This window comes from Sordaria macrospora, chromosome 1 (genome assembly GCF_033870435.1).
Source record: "Sordaria macrospora chromosome 1, complete sequence".
Classification (NCBI taxonomy): Eukaryota; Fungi; Ascomycota; class Sordariomycetes; order Sordariales; family Sordariaceae; genus Sordaria; species Sordaria macrospora.
This window is the reverse complement of record NC_089371.1, coordinates 5242241-5268537: the sequence shown is the minus strand read 5'-3', so window position 1 is coordinate 5268537 and position 26297 is coordinate 5242241. Positions and strand designations below refer to the sequence as shown.

Here is a 26297-nt window from a genome sequence, read left to right as displayed (position 1 = left end):
CAGGAAGTTAGTTAGCTTCCGCTCTTGCTCCGCTCTCCGGGGAATCGGGGAACCGCTACTCGGCACGCCCCGTTTGTCACCACTGGAATCTGTGGAACAAAGTCGGTCGGATGCGCTGTCTTTTGGGCTTGGGCCGGTGATACCCCAGGCCTGGAAATAGTCCGGGGAAGTGAAAAGGAAGTACGTGTATTAAATGATGGATGACCCCGTAGATGGAAAGGGATGAAAGGGATGAAAGACGATTTTTATTGTAGGATACTTCTGGACTTCATAAACTCAACTCAACTCAACTCAAAACAGAATATCATACACCGGTTTAGTGGAGGCTTCAACATTCAAGTGCTCTTTGCTTCTTACACAACCTGGAAGTTCCCATCAAAATCGGCATCTTCAACCACCATCTTCACACACAACTTGAACAAAAGAAGACATTCCCGCCCAAATCCAGGACACTCCAACCTCACCGTCACATCAACTCACGAAATAAAACCAACCTCACCAACCTCACCAACCTCACACAAAAATGGCCCCCCCAACACCCCCCATCCTCTCGGGCCACGACTCCTCCATCATCGCCTCCATCTGCAAAACCTACAACCTCACGCCCTCTGAATTTGCCCAGCTCCGCGACCGTGCCGTGGCCGCCAAAGCGACCTCCTACAGTCCCTACAGCAAATTCCGCGTCGGCGCCGTGTTGCTTTCCAAGAGCAAGATCGACATCACTACCGGAGAGAGGACTACTACCGAGTCTGAAGAAGGGACATACACGCCCGGCGCCAACGTGGAAAACGCCAGCTACCCCGTCACTACCTGCGCGGAGAGGGTGGCGTTTGGCAGGGCGATTACCGAGGGCCATAGGGGTTTTAAGGCAGTGGCTGTTGCTACGGATATTTCGCCGCCGGCGAGCCCTTGTGGGATGTGTAGGCAGTTGTGAGTTTTCCCGTGCCTGTGCCCGTGCCCGTGCCCGTGCGATGGTGTATTTTGGGGTACTTTGGTGGGGGTGAGAGAGGGAGGAGGGGAGGAATGTTTCTGACTGACTGACTAACCGGGACGTATAGTATCCGCGAGTTTTGCGAGTTGAGCATGCCTATTCTCATGTTCGACAAGGATGAGAATTTCTCTGTTTTGAGGCTTGAGGATGTGAGTTTTACCGTCTCCATTTTGTTGTTCCTGGACCGTTGTCGTCTTTGGGAGATGAGACACACGGCCTATGCTAACACTTGTTTTTTCTGGTACTTAGCTCCTCCCGTTGTCGTTTGGCCCTGATCAGATGGGCGTTGAGTCTGCTTAGCTGTGTGTTGACTTGGGCTGTCTTATGGAAAGACGTTTGTTTGAAGTATCTCACGACTATTCGCAGCTTGGTGACGCGGAGCGGACGGTATAGGTAGGAAGTCAGGGTCATGTAAACATATGAGCATTAGATCTATCCCTCGCCTGCTGGGGGCGGTTTTCAGTCGGCTTCCAACGTGAGCAGTGGAATGGCATAAACGTGGTATTTGATTGACACAAAAGTACTTCAACTCCACGTACATTTGATTCTTTCTGATATGCACTTTTCACTATGTCCCTCCTACAGCCTGGACCAAGTTCCTTAGGCCAGGAACTTGCCCAGCATATATCCGTACTTATTGACGATTTTAAAATCCCAATTCAACCGCCATGCAATGAATGAGACAGAATCGACACGCAATGATGAAAGCCAAAAAGAAATCCCATAAAATCGCGACCACACAACACCACAAACCCGATAAAAATAGCCACCCTACGAACGAGCTTTCACTCTCCCATTCCCTCTAACTCCACTCAATATCCAAACCCATCATGCTGATGCATAGGACATCTCCCCGGATGTCTCTCCCACCACGCACTTATACACGCCCTGTGAAACCTACACAGACACTCCAGCCTAGCCATGGCTACGCCCGGCTCAAACTCCTCCAGACATATCGTGCACTCCGCCGAGTCCACGCAATCCTTCTCCGTCGCTGTGTATGGGAACATCCCGGTCCGCCGTGGTGGCGCGGGTGGTAGAGACGAGCTATTAGTTCCGCTGCTGCCCTCTCCGCTCTCGTCGGTCGGCGCTGGACGGGCACCGCCGTTATAGGCGCTGTGTGAGACGATGCATTGGTTTATGTGGGATTCGCGAAGTGTCTCAAAGTTGGGAAGATTTCGTGATGGAAGCTCCCTATGGCACACTGGACACTCATCTTCCTCGGGAATGATGTGATGTTGTTGATAGTGATGGTGTTGATGGTGACCGTGTGATCGGGGAGTGGGAGGTAGACGACGGTTGATATCGGGGCTGGATGATGAGGACGGCCCAGCCGATGGTCCAGGCCGCTCACCGATATCAAGTAGAGACCGGTACCGTTGTTGAGATGTCGGCCCACGATACGGATGAGAATGGGCCGAGGAACCGGACTGGTAGTATACCGGCGGGGTGCCGGACATGATGCGACTCTCCATCGGGGCAGTGGAGACGAAGAAGGTGTTAGATCCGGATGGCAACGTCGTGACAGTGGGTTGCTACAAGGCAATGGTTGTTAGGTCTCGATCTTCAGGAACGAATAAAAGTAATATGAAAATCACAAAAGGTCTCACGAACCAGAGTTACACTTCTCTGTCTGGCCTGCCCATCGGACGAGGGCGACGGCCCGAAATACGAGCTCCATCGGTTGTTGTATCCGGGCGAGGCGGCCTCACTGCCACTGCCCCCAGATCCACCGGGGATGTTGCTGTGAGACCTCGAATGGCTTGACCCCTGAGCTTGCGTTTGCGGCGGAGCCGTGTTGGGATCTGGAACACAGGGGTTGCATAATCTGACCCGCTCGCCGCCGCCGAGGGCACTGAAGTCCGGGGATCGCGGGTCTCCACCCAGAAACGAGCCCGGGTATCTCGGAGCGAGACGGGGCGTGCCGGGCGGCTGCACGATATACTGATACGGGATCGTGATTCTATGCGGCGAGCACGAATTGCATACCACACGCCCGCATTTTCTGGACAGAGGTAAGCAACTATCTTATGGTGTCAAGGCCAGTTCGAAAACATACCTGCAATGATGCTTCCTCACAAATATGCTGAACTGAGTATGGCAAATGGGACAGTAAGTCACCTCGGCATCTGGCTGCCACCGGGGCAGCACTATCTCCTCTAGTGCCCTGCGTTGTGCCGGAGGTGGTTGTTGAGACAGACCCTGTACCAACCTTGGTGAAAGATCTGTGGTAGGAGTTGGTGGGCTTTCGTATACCTCCCGTAGTCTCGAAGGTACACCGCCACGCGCCGGGCCCGGGCTCACAGGCGTGGTTGCCGTGCCCGACCCATATTCGTCGGTACTTGTAGCACGCTGTGCAAAATATCCAAGTTGTGGCTGGCCTCTTGTTTGCACAGGGGAATCATCGAGAGAGATTGGGTTTTCAGCCGTTCCCATGAGCGGCGTCGCGGGCACATTTCCAGCATTGACTGGTAATGTGTCGACCCCCAGTTGTTCCCCCGGTACGGGAGGATATTCCGTTCCCGCCGACGGGCTTGTCTCCTGCCCACCTCTTTCCGGGCTCGGAGGCAGAGGCGAGACGCCCCGAGAAGCATCCGGGTTGGTAGTGATGTCCAGACCTCCCTCATCCTCGCTCTCGCTCAGAGGAGACACATCCCCAGATTGTAATTGTTCCTCCTCCTCGAACTCGTCTGGCTGATCTAGGCGTGCCCTACCTTCCTCCTTATCGTCATCATTCTCCGATTCGCCGTCCGATATCACCCGCTCCACCATGTGTGTAGGGCAGTCAAAGTAGCGGGAGCATTCCTGATCGAGGAAGGTCGAGTCCCGCCATTGGCATACTGGCGGCAGCGGTGCGTTAACAGTAGGATGATGGCTTCGGCCATATGGCGAATCGGACTCTGAATCGGTGCTAATGTTTATAGCTGTGTCCCGAGCGGAACCAGCAGCATCACGGGTAGCCATAGCTGGGCAAGGGGTCGTCGATTTGCGATCCGTATATATCGTACAGCGGCGTTTGGAGGTGGACAACTGGCTATGCGGGGCTAGCTGAGATTACTACTAGTGGTATGGTAAGAGACAGAAAAGGCACACAGGCCTAACCTTCTAAGTGGAATATTTGTAGCGCTTTCGGTGGTGCGAGACGAGGCGAGGCGAGATGCGAACACAAGGCTGCGGTGGGAGGATCAGGAAGCAACACAGAGAGCCATTCAAAGACATTCGTTTCTGAATTGAGTCTCGGATGTCAAGAGCTATCGATTGGCCGTCTCGAGAGGCGAAAACTGAAAATATCGGTCCGAGACGGTGACGGTTGTTCGGGCAGATGGTTGGATGGACGGGATGTGGTGGTGAAGCCGTTCCGTCGTCATTCCCAGAGGGGGCCACGGGGGGTATCAAGGGACCTGAGACGGACAAGGACAATCTCGAAAGATGGTGCGACGGTTCACTCAGAGGAGCAAAGAAGCAAGAGTTGATAGAAGGAGGATTTCATTCTCCGGCTACAACACCGAACCGTCGAATCCCACGAGGCAGATCGTCCGTATGCCGGCGGCGATTTGCAAGCGGGAAGTCGGGGTGCAGTCTCTCGGTGCGTGTACTTGAGAGACGGGAGGCAAAGGGAGCAGGCGGCAGTGGAGGGTTCTCCGCCGCTCGGTTCCCCCGATTGAACAGGCCTTATCACCATACCTTATCTTGACCGCCCCACACCCCGAATGTGGAAGGACTCGGGTGTGGTCAGGTGCTGTTAGGCGCTGAAGCCGCCATGTGCAGGGGGCAGCTAACATCCCAAGGGCATCACCACACTTCCATCTGGCTTCTCATCTGCATCTTCTTGGAACAACGGCACATGACCCTCAAGACTTGAGACACCGCAGCCTTCATTCTCATAATGACAACTTCAACTCTTTACTCTTTTTCCTTTAAATTTGAAAGCTACCCAGAGAGCCTCCAAGTCTTTAGGCTCTTATGTTGAAATTCCATGGGTTCCATGAGGCAAGCAAAGCCCGCCATCGCCATGCCTTTCGTCCCCCTTCAACACTGCCTCTTAAACAACACGCCAAGGGACCAAGTAAACAAACTCCCCTATTCGATCCTCATACAAGACGTACTATCATCCACCATCCCCGTACCTACTACAACTTTCGCCTCCACTATTTCGTATATCGGAACTTCCGCCAGCGTGGAAGCTATATGGTGCAACGTGGGAAGTTTTTCCCAGTCGTGGCCGACTATGTTGATAGCAGTTGCCATCCCAACTGAGTCTGGTTTCGGTCTTATCACCTTTGTAACTGTCTTCATACTCTTTGGCTTCTCCTTCCCGGTGCAAGCTGGTCTAGGTATCAAGCATGGATACTCGGTAGCAGGTTTGCCGGAGTTGTCGACGGCAGGTATGTATCGGTAAAACAGAACACCTTCCTCGTCTTCGTTTCCTGCTCGACAGTCCACGTCAACCTCATCCCTCACTTCAGTTTGCTCCTCGTTCAGGAGATCGTCAATCCTTATATCAACAAAAGCCGCACCCCTCCAGTTTGCTGTGACTCTGGCAGAAGTGTTGCCTGTCGAAAACTCGATATCACAAAGTACTTTTGGAAGAAGATTGGCGTCTTCATCACCTAAACTATCGGGTGATTGAAAGATGACGGGCAAATATGTCCCGTTGAAAGCTGTCCCATCGCTCTTGAGATACTGTACACCATGTACATAAAATTTCAGAGTGATGTGCTCATTGTTACCGGCCCGGGTTGCTGCAAAGCTGGCCATGGCCACGGTGTTGGCCTCCTTGAATCGAAACTGCGCAGTCGGGAAAAGTGTTTCGAGAAGCGTGCGTGAGGTTTTGAATCGGATAATCATCGACGTAAACTCTGCCGCTGGGAAATTGGTGGGAAATCGTGAATTAACAGCAGAGCGGTCATGTTGACTCGGAGGTACAGGAGCCGGAAGTGGCCCAAATCCTATGGGCATTCGCCAACAAGCGTTGGGATTTCTTGACCACAGCCATTTGTTGAAGATGTTTCTTGAATGATCGATCTCGTCGTGGCCAAAGTTATAGTTTGTGAACTTGGTCACTAAGGTCAGAGTCAGTCTCTGTTGTTTCTGACTTTCGAAGGACGTGACAAAAGCTTACTTTCAACCTGTGGCTTTCCGTCGATCCAATCTGATCCTGCAAGCCTCGAATACTTTTGTATGGTGTGCGCTCGCTCATAGCGAATTGCTTCGTACAGCTTCAGTCGCTCAAAGACATCAGCTGGCTTGGTCCCTTTCGGGAGTACTGTGGTCAGAGCTGCAGCATCTTCAATCGCCTGGCCTGCTCCTTGCCCCTGATCTGCATTGATGTGTTAGTAGTGGCTGGGAAAAGTGCCGGGTGAAGTGTATACTCACGTGGTGTAAAGGGATGGCCGGCGTCTCCGAGTAGCACCATTTTTCCCTTTGTTGAGGTTGGCATTTGTTCCATATCCAAAAGCGGCCACACTTTCAGCGTTGAAGGGTCAACTTTCGCTATGAGCGCCTTGACTGCAGGATCAAAAGCCTCGAAGACTTTCAACACTTGTTCTACAGAACCTTGCTTGTTCCATTCTGCGATTACGGTTAGCCCAACCTTGACTGGTGCATCGAAGTATCTTTCTGGTCTCACCATCGCGTTTAGCAGCGTGAGACTCTGTATCAGGATGAATACACACAAAGTTGAGAAGCTTGTTGTTATTGCACGGATACATGACTATTCTTCGGTCGTCTCCAAACCATAGTCGCAGTGTGTTGTGATGCTCTACCAGGGACGCCGTTATTGGGCCCGCTTCGGCGACGCTTCTGGGAATAAGAAACCTGAAGGCTGCTTTGCCGGAGCTGAACAGTTTGGCGTCCTTTATGTATTTCCTCGTCACGGACTAAGAGACGTAATTCTTGGTTAGTAGCGAAGGAATATGCTAGCACATTGTAGTACTCACATAAATGCCATCAGCACCGATGATCACATCAGCAGAGACTCGCTCACCGTTCGCCAACGTAATGAACCCTTGAGAAGTGTCGACATCCGTAACCTTGCTTGAAATGTGCAATTTCGCCGGTATCCCCTCTCCTTCCCCTAAAGTGGCCAACTTCTTCAACCTTTCATGTAAGTTGACTCGGTGGACTAAGTGCCAAGGGTGCTGCCATCGCTTGTTTGGCTCTCTAAGATCAATGTCCTTGACGATCTGTCCGTCTGGGAGAAGTTCGATGAGCCGGTCCATTGGATTCGCTCCAAATTCCTCAGCATAGATGCTCCATCTTCTCAGTATGCCGTTGGAGTTTGGACTCAGGTGTACTGCGGCTCCAATCTCACTGGCGAACGCTGATTGTTCGAACAGCTACAGCCCCGTTAGTACCGATCCATAAATACGTTGTCAACTTGATAAGGAGGGCCACTAACATGAACTTGATGGCCATTACGCCGCAGTCCAATGGCAGCAGACAAGCCGCCGATTCCTGCACCAACAATGACAATCTTCAAGTTTGACGGGCGATCTTTGAGGACAGGCTTTGGCCCATGCTGATGGTAATACCTAGAGGTATTTCTGTCACAGATAGAGGCAAAGTTCCCCATACCGGCAGGTTGATGAGTGTCTCCGATGGTAGGAACAAGAGCTGAGCAGTCTCTCATCACTTAGAAGTGAACTGACCGTCGAAATTAGAAGTGGAGAGGAAGTTGAACTGTCCAGAGGGCAGGTGTTTCTCTTATGGCACAGACACTTTCATCTAGGGAGACTCAGAGAGATGTATGGCAGAGGATAACTTTGATTGGGGCGGTAGTTGATCAGTGAGGCAACATATAATGGATAAGAAATGTCTAATGTAGGGGGCGAGGTCAACCATCCGGTCTAGGCATCTTCTTAAAGTCAGCTTGGATGTCTATATGCGACATCAACCTTGTGAGGTGGGGATACCACAGCATGGCAGCAAGGCCAAGATGTTAGCGAGTCTAGCTAGACCGGCTATGAAGGCATGCCATCGCTTCCGGTGACCGGAATGCATGCGGGATAGGCCCGGGTGTCCATTCTGTGGTTTCTGTGCGTTGAAGGAGGACTCGGGAAAGTGGGAGGTCCTTCCGCCCGTGGAAGCGAGGGCAATGGGGCAATGAGGGAAGCGGAAAAGGTGGTTGTCTGAGGTGATTGGGAATCATGGCTCCTGGATTAGAGATGATGTTCAGTCGAAGTGCCGAATCCGTGTTTAGATTGTGATCAAGTTGAGTCTAAAACCCCGTAACGAAGAAGAGACACCAAACGGAATTGGTAGCGTACGGAAGGTGGGGGAGCCGCATGTCTCTCCCGAACATACCGGCGGGCTATCAGGGTAGGATCGTATGGGCCAAAGTGGGGGGTTGTGTCCAGCAGTTATACGGAGTAGTAATGGCGCCTACCGTGATGGCTGACAGTACTAACCGCTCGAATAACAGTTGAGCTGTCGCTTCAAAAGGTTCGAAGAGTCCTAAGTGAAGCCATAGGTCGTGTACTGTGACTTCAGGTCACTCGAACGGAAATGGGACATGGAGTTTTGTTGAAGTTCGCGAGACCCTGGAGGTTCTCACTCAAGTTGGCATTTGTCTCTACCTAGCCCCTGAGGGTTATAGTCCATGATTACTTCCAGTACTGCGGGGTACTTTCCCAGCTCAAGCTCGGCAGTCATTACTGTCTAGGAAGTCCAGCCCAACAATGAGGTGCTTCCGTTTGTAGTGGGCCATGCGGGCGTCCCGTCGATCTAGGTCCCGTCCAAGGCTCCTACCCAACGCTTGATAACACACTGGTCGTCACTGCCTTATATTGAGGTGAATAACCTCATCTTTGTTAGCCGAGAGCTCGTCATCAATTCTTCCTCCGTTGTTGCTTCCATTTCAGAATGGATCCTCCATTGGTTGCCCTAATTACCGCCGGTAGCGCTGGTCTCGGCGCCGCAACTGCCCGTCTCTTTGCCCGGAACGGCATTCGTGTAGTCATTAACTACAACCACAACGAAGACAGGGCCGAAAAGCTTGTGCAGGAACTCAAAGATATCTCTCCGCTCACAGCAAAAAGCCCAGATGGCCAAACTAACTTCATTGCCATCAAGGCTAATCTGGCTGAAAAAGACCAGATCGCTTGCCTCGTCAGCGTTACAATACTTTGGATGAAAAGGCTCGACATTGTCTTCTCCAACGGCGGCTGGACCCGGCTTCGAGACATCAACAATCTGGATGACAACCTGGACGAGGAAGACTGGGACATGTGCTTCAACATGAATGTTAAGTCCCATCTTTGGTTGATGCACGCTGCGAAACCGCATCTCGATGAGACGGAAGGTGTCTTTATCACCACTGCTTCGTTGGCGGGTGTCAAAGTCAGCGGGAGTTCGCTTGTGAGCACTGTTTTTGTATCATACTCGTCAGATTGCCCAACGAAGAGCCTTTGAAGTAACAATCTGTAATATGTACAGGCCTACTCGGTCACCAAGGCGGCGCAAATCCATCTGGCCAGAGGATTGGCACAGATTGCGGCACCCAAAATCAGAGTCAACACTGTATCTCCGGGTCTTATGCTCACGGTAAGCAGGCATCAGACCAGGTCTCCGAATCCATGCTGATATTTGCAGGACTGGGGTCTTCAGTTTCCGCCAGAAAAGCAGGAAGAGGCGAGGGAAAGATCGAGGCTCAAGCGTTTGGCAACGGTAGAGGTACGTCCCCCCTTCTCCTCTCGACAAAAAGATCTCTGACATGTTTCTTGACCATTGGATAGGATGTTGCAGAGCAGGTACTCTGCTTCGTAAAGTCCAAAACCGTAACAGGAGTGAACGCCATTATCGATGGAGGAATATCACTCTGATGACAGTGGCTCATGGAGGATATCGATGATCAAGAAAAAAGAAAAGGAGACGACAAGGCCAAACACCCAAAAAGGGAACCGGCACGAGAGGTCAGGTAGGAAAGGAAAAAAACAAAAAAAGAAGTTGTGACTCGGATACCGGGAGTCGAACCCGGGGCTGTTGAGAAAGCAGTCACTCCTAAGAAGTGAGAGTCAACGATGTTACCGCTACACCATACCCGATCAGGAATGGTTCCGATTATTGATGAAAGTGATGCGCTGTGCACTAACTTATAATCTTCTGAGCGATCACTTTTGAGGGATAGGTGTGTTACGCTCAAAGGATTCATGCGACGCACCTCAATATTTGAAGATAGATCGATACCACTTAAGAAAGGCAATAGGTAACATAGAGAGAGTAGTGTGGAAATATTTCGTGTTTGCTTAACGCAGCACAGACGTGATGAAACCGTGCAAGAAAACAATTGCATAGAAGCGACAGAAGCGAGACAGGGTCAAAATATATCTCGCCTTTTGTCATTCAATAAAAACCATGAAGCTGAGGCAGTAAGTGGTATTGAGATTGTTCAACTTTGCACTACAACGGAACACGCGGAAACAGTGCAAAACATTCATGTTGACAAAGCGTTGGCAAAATCACTCGCCAACCTCCCGATCCGCATGCCAATGAATGTAGGAAATAACCGGCCACCGCCAACTGACATGGCGGATCTGCTTGCCCCAGACATAGAGCGGCGCTCCCATCAGGAGCACGGCAGCCGAAAGCGCCGCCATGGTGCCATAGGCGTTCTGGTACCCGGACTTGCTGACCCAGGGGTTCGTGTAGAACGAGAGCAAGAACCCGAACAGCGCCTTGAAGCCCATTACTGCCAGCGTGATCTCCCCGGCTACAGGCCGGTAAGCGTCGATGACATAGACGAGGCAGATATTGGTTGCTTGGGTGATGGAGAAGTTTACTAAAGGGACGTATTTGTTAGCCAGAAAGTCGCAAGTTGGTAGATTGTGAGACAGGTGTGGTGAACTCACACAGCCCCAGACCAATAGTAGGCACGATCCAATGCAACTTATGCTCTATCCCCACGCCATAAAGAACTAGCGCTAACGGAGTCGTGATAAGCGACGGCAGCATAGCAGGAAGACGCATCTCCGGATCCCTCACGCCGCCGTTGCGCTTCGTGAACCAGTCTGCCACCTTGTCGCCTAGCTGGCCTCCAGCGGGGATGCCCAAGAGAGCACCGATGATACCGCTAATAAAGCAAAGGCCGACTTGCCATGACGCAAAGCCGTAGGTCGTGTTGAAGGCGACATCAACGTTCGAGGTGACTGCTACTAGAAAGCCGATGGTGACGGCTTGGATGAGGGCGGCCCAGAGCACCGGGGGGAGACAGATTAAGCCCATGGGTCGAACGATCAGTTTGAGGATGTTTTCGGTGGTGAGGGTGCGATGGAAGATTTTGAGTGATGGCAGGTAGGACTGTTTGGCGGGGATAGCGGTCTCTAGACGCTCGGTGTCGTGTGTTGTGGTCAAGGATTTTTCGGACTTTTCCGTGCCGGGTGCGCATGGTTCGTTGTTGTCCTGCTGGTTGCGAATGTACGCCGTCTCGGGGAAGGTGAAGATTGCTAAGAGTAGCACGAATCCGATCAAAACGGAGGCAACTTGGTAGATGGTCCTCCAGGTGTGGTTGATAGTGATCAGTCTTGAACGATGATTAGCTCTTAATATCAAGTGATCGAGTCCCAGGGAACCTTACCCAGACACTAACATGCCTCCAGTCACGCCAGCTGACAAGAAGGCTGTGTAGAATGCCATCACGGCGCCTCGTTCATGCAGGAAGAAGATGTCAGAAATGGTAATAGGGGCTGCCGGTTACCGTGTCAGTTATTGTACCTTAAGAACTCTGACCGCACGTTGTCACATACCAATAGTTTCCGCGGCACCAGCGCCAAAGCCCATGAGGATTCTCCCCGCTAGAAAGCCATGATAAGAGCGTTCAAAGCAGAGCCAGATCGCGCAGGCCTAGAAACTGAAGTGTAAGCGACGAATGGCCGAGGGAAAAAAGAGAGAGCATCGATGACTTACGATATAAATGACATAGCTAAATATGTACGTAGGCCGCCGACCGTACTTATTAGCTATTGGGACCCAGAAGAAATTCCCAAGGCCCTGCATCAGGGACGTGGTGGTGAAGAAGTATGCGACTTTGGCTATTGAGTCATTGAAGTAGCCGATATCTGAAGCTGGATTTGCCCCTTTGAAGAAGTCTCCCGTTGTTGAGATGATCGCAATTGTTGGACCGGCTGCCAGGAAATTGCACATCATCATTGCCAGGCAGATAACTGTCGGTGTGAAGAGTCAGTATCCATAAGGGTAACTATCCGCCAAGATACCAAGAGCTTGTGGTCAAGGCACTTGGTTACTGACCACTTGCAATGTAGTATTTGTATGCTTGAGACCTGTGTTCTGTGTCAGCCATTGTAGATATACCGCAAAGAATGAATAAAAAAGGGTTAGACGAACCAGTTTAGAGGATCATTGGGGTCTTTCAATGGAGTTGGAATCAATATGATCTCGCTCGTTTCAGGATCACGTAAACGGACATTTCCCAGAGTCCTTGAAGGGGCCATTTCGATATGTTGCGCTTCATTACTCCCTTTGAGCTTCATGGCTATGTCGTTTTGTGTTGAAATGAGGCCGAGAGATGTCTTCAGGAGAACTCAAGCAGAAATGAAGAGTGATGTAACTGAAAGACTGGGAAGTATTCCAGACTGAGTAACGGTAACAATGCCAACACAGTGAGGTGTCCAGCAAAGGGCATAGGATGGCCAACCTTCAATGGACGTCGAAGCAGGGTGGATTAATCGATAGGTCTTCTTATACGTAAGAGTCTTTGCCGAAGGTCGTTTATTTTCGGCAAATAAGACACCAGGAGCACCCCTCTTGAATCTTCTTCAACTCGGACTGTCTAGACTGTGGTCGATATGTGGCAGGTCTGGCCGTCCATGCAACGCTCAAGAGCCAAGGGTCTTCTGGCCTGCAGGCGATTCCTTCATCACAGTCACAACACGGGATGGATGGCGTTTTCACTCTGATAGCCTGGTGAGTTTATTTTCTTCGCCCCTGATATTTGTTGACCAACGGTTGTAACGATAGGGGGGATGAGAAATAGCACACAACTCGGTGCAGAAATGAAGGTATAATACGAACGGTCAGAAGCCAAACAACGTCCACTGAGCCTGTTCAGCTTTTTCGGAGCAAGTACTTAGACCGCCAGATGAATAAGGGAAAGGAGCTGGCATTTATCAAAGAAACATGGAGTATAGACGTATGTCGCATTTCGGGGACGAGTGAAGTGGGTAAGGTGCGAAGAGGAGCTGATGTGCCTTGCTTACCGACATCCGGATGACTGGCTTGAACCTGGATGAGAGACAGCGAGATTGTAGATGCGGATCTGTGGCCTTGGCAAACAGCCCTAGGCGAGCATCACCGTATACAACCGGGCCGTGCTGGCGCCATAATGTACATGGTCTCATCTTGACCGGTGGCTGCAATGTCTTGGGGCCGATAGGTGCCAATCCGAAGATTGATTATAAAGAAGCCAGCCGCATCAACACCTTCAATAAAAACCACGGAGTACCACATAACGGAGGATATTAGGAGATGCAGAGTTGCTAGATGTGGTATCCGTGTGTAACATTATTGCCCTGATGTCTGGATTGGATCAAGCTGAGGGATCGTTGAACGGACCGTACCGAGTGGTTAATCGGAGTGATAGGGCAACCATTAGGACCAATGTGTTGTCGACGTTGTTTCTCTTTTGCTGAGTGCACAAAGCTCGATACCGACACAAACGGCGATGTCCAAACGAGCTTGAGCTGTACACCGGAGGCAGTAAGCTACTAGTAGGGCTTAGCGGGGATCGACGCGGCTGATCAGAATTACCTAAAGCTGTTAACTTGAGATGTCGCATTTACCGCCAATTTCAGAATCGCCCATCTGACTCGGGGATAGCTGAGCTACTCCGGAGTTTTGGCGGGATTCGCTGGATACGAGTCTGATGTGTTCAAGTTCTGGGATCAACAGGACCAGGGGTAATCCGCGAGGATTTCAGTAGACAGAACTAAATGACAGAATCCCATCTAGACAACCGGAGTCAAGTGCGTATAAACACATTGTTTATAGCACGCATTTCGTCCATCATCGGTCCTGGGTTGAGGCAATGGAAAAGCCAAGGTATGGCACCTCAGCCAAAGACTTGAAAGCTCCGGTCGTGATTCCGAGCCTGTATCGACAGTGAAAGGCGGAGGCGGAGGGAGGTGGTCACGGGCCGGGTCACGGTGGGAGGTTACAATCTGTGGGTGATCCTGAGATGGGACGGAACTGAAGCTCGGAGGGGGAAGGGTAAGTGAACAGGACTGGAATGCTAAGAGGTGTGGCGGTGCACGCTTAACTACTGTAGTAAGTTAGGCTAGTTAATTGAGGCTTAAAGTAGCTTATGTGGCTGGAGCTTAGGGAAGTTGTGATTGTCACCGTCTTTCTATTGGCCAGGAACAGTGAATGGGGTTTATGGATCACGCTAGTGTTTACATCACTCGTCGTGCACCGCAACAACCATCGGCAATCTTCACGACGCGGCTCACCAACAGCAAAGAGATTCATCCAGCTTGAGAATCAAGAACCATCACCTCCGGCGCAATCTTGATCACGTTGAAAATAGAGTCGCCTGATCAACCGCTTCTCATTGGTTTATTCATTTATTTTTTCACCTTACTCGCCACTTCTCGCGCAACTCGCTTTACTTCGCGCTTTCTTGGATCAAAAATCCATCAAAATCAACAACGTCGCCCGTCGTTCATCGCGCCCATACACCGCCACAAGGGATTATCGCCAAAATAATTACCATTCAAGATGCCTTTTCTTTCCGACGCCGAGTTCGAGGACGATGGTCTTGTTCGCATTCAGAGTGACCTCTTCGAGTAAGCACATTCTCCATTTGCTAATCCCCTACATAGTCGCACATTCCCGGTTTATCATAGCTCCTTCTTACAGAAGCTCGTAAATCCCGCCGACCTGTCCGTCATCTTGGTGTATTAGGATCTCCCTATTTACCGAACTTGCCGGCTAATTCAATCGCCAGTGAGTATAACCACCCTCGTCAGATATCCGAAGATATCGCACAGCCTGTACCCGCCGGTGTCACAGTTGTCAGTATGGATGACAAGCTGGAGCTAAACGCCCCCGTTGCTGATATGGAAGGTGAAACAAGCAAGCGTGGCAAGCCATCCCAGTCCCTCTCAGCATCGCCCGTACAGTCTGCCTCCAAAAGCCCCAAGTCAGCAAAGAGCACGAGCTCTCGCACGCCTAAGAGTGCTTTGAAGAGCGCCGAGAAAAGCAGCGGGCGCAAGCGCAAGGCTGTGGAGATCGAGGAGCCCAACTCTGAAGGTGAGGAGGAGGAGGATGTTGAGGATGTCGCTCCTGCAAAGCGTGGTCGCAAACCTGCCGCCGCTCCTAGCGCCCGTCTTGCTGCTAAGGCCGCCAAGAAGAAGGGACCCGGTCGTCCTGCAGCCGCCAATGGCACATCTGTAAGTTCTCTTTTAAACTAAAGCGACGGTTAAATTCTAACCGTTCAAACAGGCGAAATCCAAGGGGAAGGCTGGTCGCCCCAAGAAGGATGCCGCTTCCGATGTCGTTCCCAAGGGAGAGTATGAGGTTGAGGCCATCGTCGACTCGATGACCGATGCCGAGACGATGGAGCACTTGTACTTTGTGAAGTGGAAGGGATACCCGTCCAGCGCCAACACCTGGGAGCCTAAACAGAATCTCCAGGGTGCCACTGAGCTCTTGCGCAAGTTCAATGCCGACAAGAAGGGCAAGAAGGCCGAGGAGGGTGCCGTGAAGAAGAAGACCAAGAAGGCAAAGACCTCTCACAAGGCTGAGAAGGCGGACGAGACCGACAAGGCGGAGAAGGCCCCCAAGGCCAAGCCCGCTGAGAAGAAGGATGCGAAACCCAAGGGAAGACCCGGTAGACCACCAAAGGCCGGCAAGGACGCGAAGAGTGCGAAGGAGACCAAGGCTCCTGCCAAAGCCCCCAAGAAGGTCAAGGAGGTGAAGGTGCCCAAGGCAGGCACACGCGTTTCGAGCAGGACGAAGGCCTAGGAGTCTGCAACCTAATTGAAGGGTTAATCGGGGATGCTTTGGTTTTTTATTTCTACGCAGAAAACGTAAGTACTTGGTTGAACACTCTTCTGCTTTGAGCACCACTGGGTGCCGCGGGCATTGGATTCGACGTTTCGCTTAGAGAGCGCGCAAAAAGCAACTTGGGGACAGGCAAAGGAACCTGGGATGGACCGCCGGCTGGTTGCCACTTTCACTCTATCTCTATATGTATCCGGGCATTCGTAGGCTGCTTTATTTCATTTCAGCATTTGTGATTGGCGAACCACGGGGAGGATGTTGTTAGCGACGCTTTGATACCCGCTAAGGCATGCTCGGAGGAGGAGAGCAGTCTGCTTTGGTACACAAAGAAAATACTTGGGGGTTGGTGAAAAATGGGACCTTTTGTTAATCCCATCTCATAAAAGAGGAAAAATTTTCCTGTGACAAACTTTTATTATAGGACAGAGCCGGTTGGTACTATGTTAAATCTCCTGTTAGCGTCCTACTGTTTACTGCAATGCCCTAACTTGCCTATAATAATAGCACCAGTATAGATATGCTACAGTGAACTATGCACTTGTAGCAGAGCGGAGTGGAAGTGGTAGAAAATACGACAGCAGTGCTGAAGGAAGCAGCGTAGTTGCAAGTACAATAAAGAGATGTTGTAAAAGAGGTCTTTATGACAAGCTGGGGTGCATATGCTCAGATAGCCAAACCTACAAAAGATAGGACGATGTTCTGCTTGCAAAGCAGAACTTGAAATGCATACTATATGGCTAATGCCAACTTGTGACAGTCTTAGAGAGAACTCTGCTCTCAAGATAGAAGAGTACAGTGAACTACACTATAAGGGTAGACTATATTATATTGCTTGGATTGTACTTACTTGCTTGCTTAAGAAGTGACTAACTAAAGGAGAGAAGAGGTTTTTATATACACGAACGTTAAGTATCTAGCAGCTTCCAGAGTGTAAAAGCTTCTATAAGTTGATAGGAGTGCTTATAGGATTACTATATCATGAAAGAAATGAACTGAATCTATGAGCTTCTGGTGTATTTCATGATAACAAATTAGTCTAGAAGAAATGCTGAATAAGTTAGAGAATTCCAGAATACAATGGCAAAACTTTTGTATTCTAGCACTTTCTGTAGGAGCTAAGTGGATTGATTTTGTGGAAGAAATAGTTCAATCAGCCTTTTATACTATAAGGTAGTACAAGGCAGTTACAAAGCATAGTACTAGCTACACGTTAATATAATTAAAAATGAAAGTATTTTTATGAATCATAATAATAATAATAATAATAATAATAACAACAATAAAACTATACTTAAAATAGTATATAATAAAAAAGACAACAATAGAAAAAAGGAGAATAATTAAACCTATCACAGGGCGAGAGGGTACCATTGAAGGTAGAGTAAGATATGTGTTGTTGTACGAATGGGAGGAAAGGAAGTGCATAAAAGATTAGCTATATAGGCAAGAGCTCAATAGGCTAGTCCGTGCGCGCGCACGTGAGACTGCACGTGACTGCATAATATGTGACCAGTGCGTAAGTGCATAGCTCTGGGCTATGACATCAGCTCCAGTATAGCATATGTGCAGTCAGTATAGTGCAATCATATCACAAGCTAACCTTGTAATAAAACTTTATTAATACTCTTACCTATTACTTCCAAACTTCCTATACGAATTAAATTTTTAATACTAATCGTATTAATTTTATACTATTTTACTTAGCTACTTTTACCTTTATACTATTTTATCTTACTTTTAATTTTATATCTACTCCATTACGAATATGAATTTTCAAATAAATATTAAACTAGTTAGTTTTGAAATTAGTAGGCACTAAAGCAAAATTTTATATAGAAGTACAAATAAAGATACAAAAGTAAATTATTTTAAAGAATACACTAATAAAAGTAGAAGTGGTTATTATAAAAGATACAGTATAGTTGACACAGATACTGGCCAAAAGAATCAATAAGGTTCTATGAAGAGAGAAGAGGAGAAAAGAACACCTCCTGAGCAGTCTAGCCGGCTGTCCTAAAAAAGAGACGTGCGCGCGCACAGGCTAATGTTGCCTGCCGCGAGAGTAGAGCACTTGTCTGGCAAGATTGCCAGGCATTTCAGCCGCGGGCACTAGCCTCATGACAGTTATGAAGAAAGTTCTATTAATAAGAAAATATTAACTCTTACTTATATATCTATACTTGCACTTGCACTTACATCTTCACCTATATATATACCAGCTCTAAAAAATAATAGATAAAGACTATAACGATCTTATTCATTTACTTATTACTTAATTGAGTAATATCATAAACTTTTATAAGCTTTAGATGCTGTTGTATTAATTTGTAAAATAGTAGTTTACTACATAGATCGTTATTTTACTAGCGATTTTATATAGGATTTGTCTTATAATAATAGTTTGTCATACAAAAAATTTTCCTCCTCTTTTATAAGAGGATATTGATAAAAGGTTCCACTTTTCCCTAACTCCCAAGTAGCAGATAAGTTTACAGAGAGGTTAATAGAATTTTCTTACCTTTACTTAAAAGTAGATATCAATCGGAAGCTTTACATGATTGAGTGGCTGAGAATAAGGTTCATGAACGAAATATTAAACTTCAAATGCTGTGGCTCTGTGTTGATGGTAGGTGAGACAACTAACAAACCGAAACTTACCCTTGGACACTGAAGCGACTGCCGTACGTTTTGTCGCGTGAGTTGCCCGCCGGCAAACCAACCGTGCCGGCGCGGCACGGGCCATTGGGACCTCCGATAGCTGTCCTTTCGTAGCTTACCTTCTGACGTACTATCTTCGGTACCCGTAACTTGATAAATAAAAAGTTTCACTTTGACAACTTCTAGTCCCTTCTGAGCGCCAAAACTACGGCCTCATCATTTACATCCTACCCTCAATCGGTATCGAACGCTAGGCCCATTCCCCACGCACTCTCACAAATTACCGGCAAAATGGACGCGCTTCGGTCGGCTCTGCAGCCCGTCACCCACAACCTTCCGGGTCCGATCCGGGATATTGGTCTCTCTCTCATCGGAGAGTCGTGTTACAAGAAGCTGATCCTCGATATCGACCTCGAGAACAACCCCGAATGCGTTAAACTCGGCATCAGCAAGGCCCTCGGCATTGGCATCGTCGTTGCCTCCTCCATCGTCAAGGTGCCTCAGATCCTCAAGCTCGTCAACTCGAAGTCGGCCAGCGGCGTCTCGTTCTTCTCGTATCTCCTCGAGACCAGCAGTTTGCTCACGTCACTCGCCTACAATGTCCGCAACGGATTTCCCTTCAGCACCTTTGGCGAGACGGCCTTGATCCTCGGTCAAAACGTCATCATATCCGTGCTCGTGCTCAAGTACAGCGGCAGGGCTGGCATTGCGGCCTTGTTCGTCGCGGCTCTGGCTGTCGGCGTTGCTACTCTCTTCAGCGAGCAGCTCCTTAACATGCAGCAATTGAGCTACCTACAGGCAGGCGCTGGCGTACTGGGTGTTGCCAGCAAGGTTCCCCAGATCGTGGCTATTCTGCAGGAGGGTGGCACTGGACAGCTCAGCGCATTTGCTGTAAGGACAACCTTTGCCCCAAATCCAAATACACATCTCCCTTGTAGTCATGTCCTTACTAACGTCGTGTTTCTTCTACCTTTCAGGTCTTCAACTACCTCGCCGGATCCCTCTCGCGCATCTTCACCACTCTCCAGGAGGTCGATGACAAGCTCATTCTCTACGGATTCATTGCCGGTTTCGCGCTGAACCTGGTTCTCGCTCTGCAGATGGTATACTACTGGAACGCGCCCTCGGCCAAGGCACGCGGCAAGCAGAAGGTGCCTGCGGGCCCGATTCCTGCTGCGGCGTCGTCGTCGGCTACCGCTACTGGCGCTTCCATCTCCTCCGAGCCGAGAGCGAAGAGCAAAGGTCCCACGACTCGTCGCCGGGGTTAGACGGAGGGCGTGTGTTTCCTCTGCCTGGCTGGGCTAGTCTGAGGATGTGGTTGTAGGGGTTATTTCTAGTCGCTTTTTTGGTATATCAAGATTTTTTTTTGAAGAAATAAGCTTCCAATTATTGTTTGGCGCGAACTGACTTTCCGTCCTGGGGACACATGTCACAAGAGTTACCAGGAGCCTTTTGCTGATATCCGATACCTCTTTCACGGAGACTGGAGGGGGCCTGATCAAATCACTGTCCTGGTCTGAAATGTTGCAGTAAAAAGACACTAGCGTTGGTTCACCGAGGGTTTTGAGAGACCGATCGAGACTTGATCTCGGATCTTAGGCCTAGGCTTCACAGGTGCCACATGACCACGGATTAGAAAATGTTGAGATGGTAAACGGCGGTGACTTTCGACGTCAAAACAAACGGACCAACCAAGTCGCCCAGAGGCTCTCAACCATCTTGTTGTCCAGATGGGGCTTTCCGGGCTGTCATGTGTCAACAGAACGACTCTTCGTCCCACCAATGATAACAACCAATCGGTCTTTTCAGACCCTAGCTGCAGAACCGCTATCAAAAATTATTGTTTTCTCTTATTCGAGACACAATGCGAAGACAACGATAAGTCGTTGGGAATCCTTCCATATCGTAGGGCACTGATACGTAATGAGAATTGCGTTGAAGTCTTTACTATTGTTACACATATAACCCCAACCCTTATAAACGTCTCTTAAAAGGTATGGATGTTAATTCTGAAGAGGGGAACGAGCATGCGACTGAACTGTCTGCCGCTCTGATACTTGCACCGTTTCACTTTCACATGCGACAAACAAGAATTATATTTCCTTTGCAGTATTTCGCAATCATATTCTTTTATCAGCAAACTCTCGCGCGGAGCTATCCCTCCCGGAATCTTTCCGGGATCTTCCCGTTGAGTTTTGTATTCGGAGCAAGTGTTCTGGAATCTGGACTGTCTCCATCACGCCTTAATGCGCCGCTAGTCGTAGTCTTCTTTCCCTTCCCTGCTCGAACGGCTCCTCGGATTTACACAGATCCCTTCGGCAGTCCATCTGCATCGTATTCAAAACGACATGGAAGACGTTAGTTGGGCGCTTCATGCGCTCAGGTCTGCGGCGGTCCCGGTCGCGCTATCCTGTCCCCAAATTTGCACGCGCTCCGTTCGCTAGTGTCTGCAGCGTTTGGCACTTTCTGTCTCTCTACTTCCGCCTCGCGCGCTTCATTCCCGTTAGGCTATCTCGTTTGTTTCCGGGGATTGATGCCGATGGTGTCCCAAGTGAAACAATATCGATGCCCGTTCGCGCGATGGAACCCCCCCGGTGAGGATCAGGGTCTCTATCCGGTGCAACCCTACGCGGAGGGCCGGTTATCGGTCGGTTGATGGGATGAGAAAGTGAGAAAAAAAAAGAAGCTGCGATGATAAATGGTGTGCAGTGCCCTCTTGCAGTGCCAGTGCCTGAAGTGCCTCTGGTGCTTTTCATTCATCCCGTCTCTCGATTGCGCCATTGCTCGACATAACGGCTGTGTATGCGGTTGAGCGATTGCGTGCTCAGGTCGACCCCGATTTTCTTACGTTCTGACATGCTCACCTCCAAATCATATCCGCCATATCAACTGGTCTCAGACGTCGAATATTATCCACCATCCATTTCCTTTCGTCGGACCGGTTGATCACACCTCCACCAAACCAACCGCTACCCCGGATTCTGACTCGAGGTCGGCTTCCTCGTCCTCCGACCTACTTCCCATATAAATAGGGGTTTAGCTTCTCTTAAGTTCTGTTCAAGCCTCAACTGACCGGACTCACTCAGTTGTCTTGCTCATCTTACGGAGGACTATATCCTTCCGCCCTTTCAACGTATAAGTCAAAACTCGCGTCCCTCGCGCCAAACGACCATGCCGGCAGCCCTCAACTCCCAGCCGGGCTCTCCGGAGTCTACGCCTGTGAACGGCCTCAGCAATGGCAATGGCTATACCAATGGCAACGGTCATGCTAATGACAATGGTTACATCAATGGCAACGGTCATATAAACGGCAATGGTCGTACCAATGGCAACGGGATTGCTCCAGGGCAGGATAAGGAGAAGAAGCTGAACATTCTGTACATCATGGCAGATCAGCTCGCTGCTCCTGTGATGAAGATTTACAACCAGGATTCCGTTGTCAAGACGCCCAACATCGACGCCCTGGCCGCCAAATCTGTTCAGTTTGACTCAGCATACTGCCCGTCCCCGCTCTGCGGCCCTTCGCGGATGAGCATGATCACGGGTCAACTGCCCATGAAGATCGGAGCATATGACAACGCGGCCCAGATCTTGAGCGACACCCCTACCTACGCCCACTACCTCCGTCGCGAGGGCTACCAGACGGTTTTGGCTGGAAAGATGCACTTCGTGATGGACCAGAAGCACGGGTACGAGAAGCGTCTCACCACTGACATTTACCCCGGCGACTTTGGCTGGGCGGCCGACTGGGACGCGAATATCGAGGATCACGAACAAAGGCTGGAGTGGTACCACAATGCGAGCTCGATTGAACAGGCTGGTGTTTGTGTTCGCAGCAACCAGCTTGATTACGACGAGGAGGTCATGTATAAGTCGACGCAGTTCCTGCATGACCACGCTCGCGGCGCAAAAGATCAGCGCCCGTTCTGCTTGACGGTACGTACATACTGGATATTTCTTGTCATCTTTTCAGCCTCACAGGGCTGCATATGTTGTATCTTTTTTGGCGTGGGGAGAGACACCCATCAAAATCCGGAAACGGTCATTGTGTGGCCATAATTGGTTAGCTGCCAGCGGGACAAGAAGGCTAACAGAATCACGCCATAGGTCTCCCTTACTCACCCCCACGATCCCTACACCATCGAAGAGGAGTATTGGGATCAGTACGAGGATGTCGAAATCGATCTCCCCAAAGTTCCCAGGATTCCGAACGAGGAGCAGGACCCCCACAGCAAGAGACTGCTCAAGGTCTGCGACTTGTGGGACAAGAACTTCACGGATGACCAGATCAAGCGTGCGCGCAGGGCTTACTATGGCGCTGTCACCTATGTTGATGACTGTGTTGGCAAGCTACTCAAGGTCTTGGAAAAGTGCAGGCTTGCCGACGACACCATTATTGTCTTCAGTGGTGATCACGGAGACATGCTTGGTGAGCGTGGACTATGGTAAGTTTTGTGGCTACTTCGATCTTAAGTCTCTATTTTCCTAGGGTATGTCGCTAACCCACCTACGTCTTTCGCCGATCTCAGGTACAAGATGAGCTACTTCGAGTCATCTGTTCGCGTCCCTCTTCTGATTTCTTACCCCAAGAAGTACGCACCTCATCGCGTGACCCAGAACGTGTCCACGCTGGACATCCTGCCGACCATGGTCGACCTGATCGGCAAAGAGTTGCATCCCGGTCTGCCGATGGACGGCAAGTCCCTTCTTCCGTTCCTGGAGGGACGCGACTCGGAAGGCCACGATACCGTCATCGCCGAGTACACGGGCGAGGGCACCGTCAGCCCCATGATGATGATCAAGCGCGCCAACTGGAAGTTCGTCATCTGCCCCGCGGACGGCGTCCAGCTGTACGATCTGGAAAACGATCCTCTCGAAGTCAGGGACCTGGCCCCGATTCTCTCGGGCCTGAAGGCCGAGCCGCTTGCGCTTGAGGTCGAGTATAAAAACAAAGCGGAAGCCTTGTTGGCGACATTCGAGGCCGAGGCGCGAGAACGTTGGGACTTTGAAAGTATCACGGAGCAAGTCAAGCTCTCGCAGAGGAAACGCCGGTTTGTCTTCAGCGCCTTCACGGCGGATGGCACGGAGCGTGAGAAGTGGGATTTCAACCCCGTTGATGATGGCCGGGAGAAGTCAGTAAAATCGTCAGTTCATTCTCGTTGTTGCAAAGTGAAAGATATCGCTAACGCAGGTAGTTTTATCTTACTCGCAGGTACATCCGCTCGCACATGCCCCTCGACGAGCTGGAGCGTATGGCTCGCTTCCCGCCTGTTGACCGCTATGGCAACGAGCTGCCCAAGGGGGCGCCCATCAAAGTCCATCAAGCTGGTTCCCACGGGGAGTAAGTAATAAGCTTGATGGTTTCGGTGGATGACATGGCATGGCGTTTTAGAGATTCGATGGGCGTTCTTTTGGGGTGATGGTTCACAGTGACAAAATACCCTGGATTGATTTTTCTCCAAATAAAAAGTCATGGGTTTGGAATGGGCATTGGCGACGGGCATTAGCGACGGCAAGCTTGCAAGCATTTGAGCAAAGAACTCTCCTTCTTTTTTTGTTTTTATTACCAATTGTTTAGGGTCAATGTAGCTAGCATTCAATGGGTATATATCTCTTGTAAACGTGACGAGTGAAACGTGATTGTGTGCAAACTTCATCCTCGTGATGCATCCCATGATTCGCACTTTGGGATCCAGGGCCTCTTGAGCAAACCAAACCCCATCCTTTCCGACATTTCGAGCAAGTCCAGCCATCATCGCCAATTATGTGAAGTCGGTCCATCGATATCAATGACGGGCACGTAGTTTCGAACCTGAGGACCTTCCTTCCTAAGGTATGTATAATTATGCATACTTAGACGCCAACTGTCTTACAGTCCCATCGCATTTCGGCTCTGATTTCAGTTCTTCTCGTTTTTCCCTTCTCTGTCTCTGTCTCTGTCCTGTTCTCTTTCTCCGTCCTGCCTCTCCCGTCAATCCCCGACTTTCCATACCCAGCCAGCCAGCCACACAGCCAGCCAGCCACACAGCCAGCCAGCCACACAGCCAGCCTCGCTTTCTCCTTTTCGGTTTTCGGTTTTAGGCTTTGGGCTTTGGGTTTTGTTTGTTCGACCAAAAGAAGGTTGAAGGTTGAAGGCTGCTTAGGTAGCTTAACCAAGCACCAGCTCGTATATTATGATTAATGTGTTGACAACAATAAGGGGTACTAAACATATCATATCATAACCAACGGTCAGCTAGCTATCGCTTCCTAGTCACCCGGGAGCATGTATGGCTGATCATGTATGTATCGATGGATGTATGGATGTAATAATACGTACTCCTCATCAACGTCCGTACGCTCGCAATCAGGTTCATGATCTTGGCCTGGACGGAGGCATCTGCACTTTGGCCGAAGGCGGGGTCGTAGGAGGAAGGGGAGAAGTTGACTGTTAGAGAGAGGGAGAAAGAAGGTTAGCTGTGGTCTCGGTTTCGCGTGTTTGGTGCTTGCTTGTTGTTGCTTTTGCTTTGGGTCTGGTTCATGATGGAAGGAATGGATGGATGCCTGTGGTAGTTCCTCCTCCCCCTTCTCTGCCAGTCCCCGTGTGCGCCGCAGGGACACCATAAATCGAACAACTTGATGTTCTCCTGCTCACCGACCCAAGCTGTCTGTCCGTTCATCGGTATACCTGTTGGTGATCCCTCCAGTCCGGTACAAGCCAAAACAAAACAGTCATCCTGAACCATTCAGACAGCATGGGATCGCCCTCCCCAACTATTGCTGCCTTTCCCCATCTTTTCATATTCCCATCTGCTCATCTTTCCGTCTTCCCATCCTATCCCATCCCTCCTGGTCACCACAGAAACCACTACCAATCATCTAAGCCCCTTCTTCCACCAAACCCACCACATAACCTTCCACCTCCCGTAGACAAACACCGCAAAAAGCAACAAGCAAGGGGGCAGGGAACGAAAAACAAACATACTCCTAGCCAAAAACCTATCCTCAGAGAGGATGGCAATAGCGTTGATCAACAGGCACGAGACATAGATGAGGTTTCCGAAGATCAACATCTTGACGGCTTTGGCTTTGTGAGGCGAACGTCACTGGTCGGTCGGTCGGGATCGCTTCGGTTGATTGGTTTTCGTGTGTGCGCGCGCGCAGTCGGTCGGTCGGTCGGTTGGTCGCTTTATGTTATCTCGATCTCGAAAGCGGCGAGCGGCCGGGCAGTGCTACTGGGCCAGGCGGGTGTCGCGATGAAAGAACCGGGAGTGGGACTCGATCTCGATCTCGGTCCGTCGATTGGCAGGAATGGAGGTATTATTGCGACCTTTGACTCTCTCGTGTTCGTCGTGGTTCGCTTGTGTAGTGCAATGGTTGAAGCTGCGTGTGCACCTATGCCGTGCCAGGAGTGCAGTGACGGACGGATAGGGAGCTTTGGTTGTTGCAGGCGGGCAACTTGCACTCTCAAGGCTCAAGCTGTCATGTCACTGTGGAGCAAGTCTGTCATGAACTTGAGGGTTCCCGGCAGGCAAGGAAAGGTACGTACTTTCCCTTCGTGTTTGGTCAACCAGATCGGGGTTTGGGTTGCGTGTAAGCCCCTATATGTAACTGTCGCAGGTGGTGCTTCGAGTACTACTACATACACAGATTC

General features: G+C 50.1%; 9 protein-coding genes and 1 non-coding gene across 10 annotated transcripts; 5 read left to right on the top strand and 5 right to left on the bottom strand.

The window, feature by feature from the left end:
- Positions 1 to 231: 231 nt before the first annotated feature.
- On the top strand, positions 232 to 1446 carry SMAC4_12837 (uncharacterized protein). The gene is made up of 3 exons (XM_066091099.1): positions 232 to 930; positions 1059 to 1140; positions 1241 to 1446. The coding sequence occupies exons 1-3, from the start codon at positions 524 to 526 to the stop codon at positions 1289 to 1291; spliced, it is 540 nt and encodes a 179-aa protein (XP_065945732.1). The 5' UTR covers positions 232 to 523; the 3' UTR covers positions 1292 to 1446.
- Positions 1447 to 1560: 114 nt separating this feature from the next.
- SMAC4_12589 (uncharacterized protein) lies at positions 1561 to 4408 on the bottom strand. The gene is made up of 3 exons (XM_066091068.1): positions 3051 to 4408; positions 2606 to 2996; positions 1561 to 2526 (listed from the first exon to the last, which is right to left on the bottom strand). Exons 1-3 carry the CDS (start codon positions 3953 to 3955, stop codon positions 1804 to 1806), a joined length of 2019 nt encoding a protein of 672 aa, XP_065945731.1. The 5' UTR covers positions 3956 to 4408; the 3' UTR covers positions 1561 to 1803.
- A 1855-nt stretch (positions 4409 to 6263) lies between these two features.
- Positions 6264 to 7510, bottom strand: SMAC4_01631 (uncharacterized protein; the record flags this gene model as incomplete). Its single annotated transcript, XM_003352750.1, has 4 exons — positions 6264 to 6562; positions 6621 to 6870; positions 6931 to 7313; positions 7480 to 7510. 4 exons carry the CDS (start codon positions 7508 to 7510, stop codon positions 6264 to 6266), a joined length of 963 nt encoding a protein of 320 aa, XP_003352798.1.
- A 1043-nt stretch (positions 7511 to 8553) lies between these two features.
- SMAC4_01632 (uncharacterized protein) lies at positions 8554 to 9942 on the top strand. Its single transcript, XM_003352751.2, has 4 exons — positions 8554 to 9349; positions 9428 to 9535; positions 9584 to 9664; positions 9727 to 9942. The coding sequence occupies exons 1-4, from the start codon at positions 8855 to 8857 to the stop codon at positions 9811 to 9813; spliced, it is 771 nt and encodes a 256-aa protein (XP_003352799.1). The 5' UTR covers positions 8554 to 8854; the 3' UTR covers positions 9814 to 9942.
- Position 9943: 1 nt separating this feature from the next.
- Positions 9944 to 10035, bottom strand: SMAC4_13085. Its single transcript has 2 exons — positions 10000 to 10035; positions 9944 to 9978 (listed from the first exon to the last, which is right to left on the bottom strand). It is a non-coding gene; the product is annotated as a tRNA-Glu (tRNA).
- A 220-nt stretch (positions 10036 to 10255) lies between these two features.
- SMAC4_01633 (uncharacterized protein) lies at positions 10256 to 13977 on the bottom strand. Its single transcript, XM_066089625.1, has 6 exons — positions 12332 to 13977; positions 11894 to 12267; positions 11734 to 11830; positions 11565 to 11673; positions 10840 to 11510; positions 10256 to 10769 (listed from the first exon to the last, which is right to left on the bottom strand). The coding sequence occupies exons 2-6, from the start codon at positions 12134 to 12136 to the stop codon at positions 10450 to 10452; spliced, it is 1440 nt and encodes a 479-aa protein (XP_065945730.1). The 5' UTR covers positions 12137 to 12267; positions 12332 to 13977; the 3' UTR covers positions 10256 to 10449.
- Positions 13978 to 14063: 86 nt separating this feature from the next.
- SMAC4_01634 (uncharacterized protein) lies at positions 14064 to 16467 on the top strand. The gene is made up of 3 exons (XM_003352753.2): positions 14064 to 14787; positions 14949 to 15393; positions 15446 to 16467. Exons 1-3 carry the CDS (start codon positions 14720 to 14722, stop codon positions 15965 to 15967), a joined length of 1035 nt encoding a protein of 344 aa, XP_003352801.1. The 5' UTR covers positions 14064 to 14719; the 3' UTR covers positions 15968 to 16467.
- A 2329-nt stretch (positions 16468 to 18796) lies between these two features.
- Positions 18797 to 20538, top strand: SMAC4_01635 (uncharacterized protein). Its single transcript, XM_003352754.2, has 2 exons — positions 18797 to 19555; positions 19642 to 20538. The coding sequence occupies exons 1-2, from the start codon at positions 18956 to 18958 to the stop codon at positions 19930 to 19932; spliced, it is 891 nt and encodes a 296-aa protein (XP_003352802.1). The 5' UTR covers positions 18797 to 18955; the 3' UTR covers positions 19933 to 20538.
- Positions 20539 to 20744: 206 nt separating this feature from the next.
- Positions 20745 to 24382, top strand: SMAC4_01636 (uncharacterized protein). The gene is made up of 4 exons (XM_003352755.2): positions 20745 to 22600; positions 22772 to 23109; positions 23194 to 23796; positions 23877 to 24382. The coding sequence occupies exons 1-4, from the start codon at positions 21836 to 21838 to the stop codon at positions 24007 to 24009; spliced, it is 1839 nt and encodes a 612-aa protein (XP_003352803.1). The 5' UTR covers positions 20745 to 21835; the 3' UTR covers positions 24010 to 24382.
- A 99-nt stretch (positions 24383 to 24481) lies between these two features.
- SMAC4_01637 (uncharacterized protein) lies at positions 24482 to 26175 on the bottom strand. The gene is made up of 3 exons (XM_003352756.2): positions 25629 to 26175; positions 24984 to 25091; positions 24482 to 24868 (listed from the first exon to the last, which is right to left on the bottom strand). The coding sequence occupies exons 1-3, from the start codon at positions 25714 to 25716 to the stop codon at positions 24813 to 24815; spliced, it is 252 nt and encodes an 83-aa protein (XP_003352804.2). The 5' UTR covers positions 25717 to 26175; the 3' UTR covers positions 24482 to 24812.
- Positions 26176 to 26297: the final 122 nt, after the last annotated feature.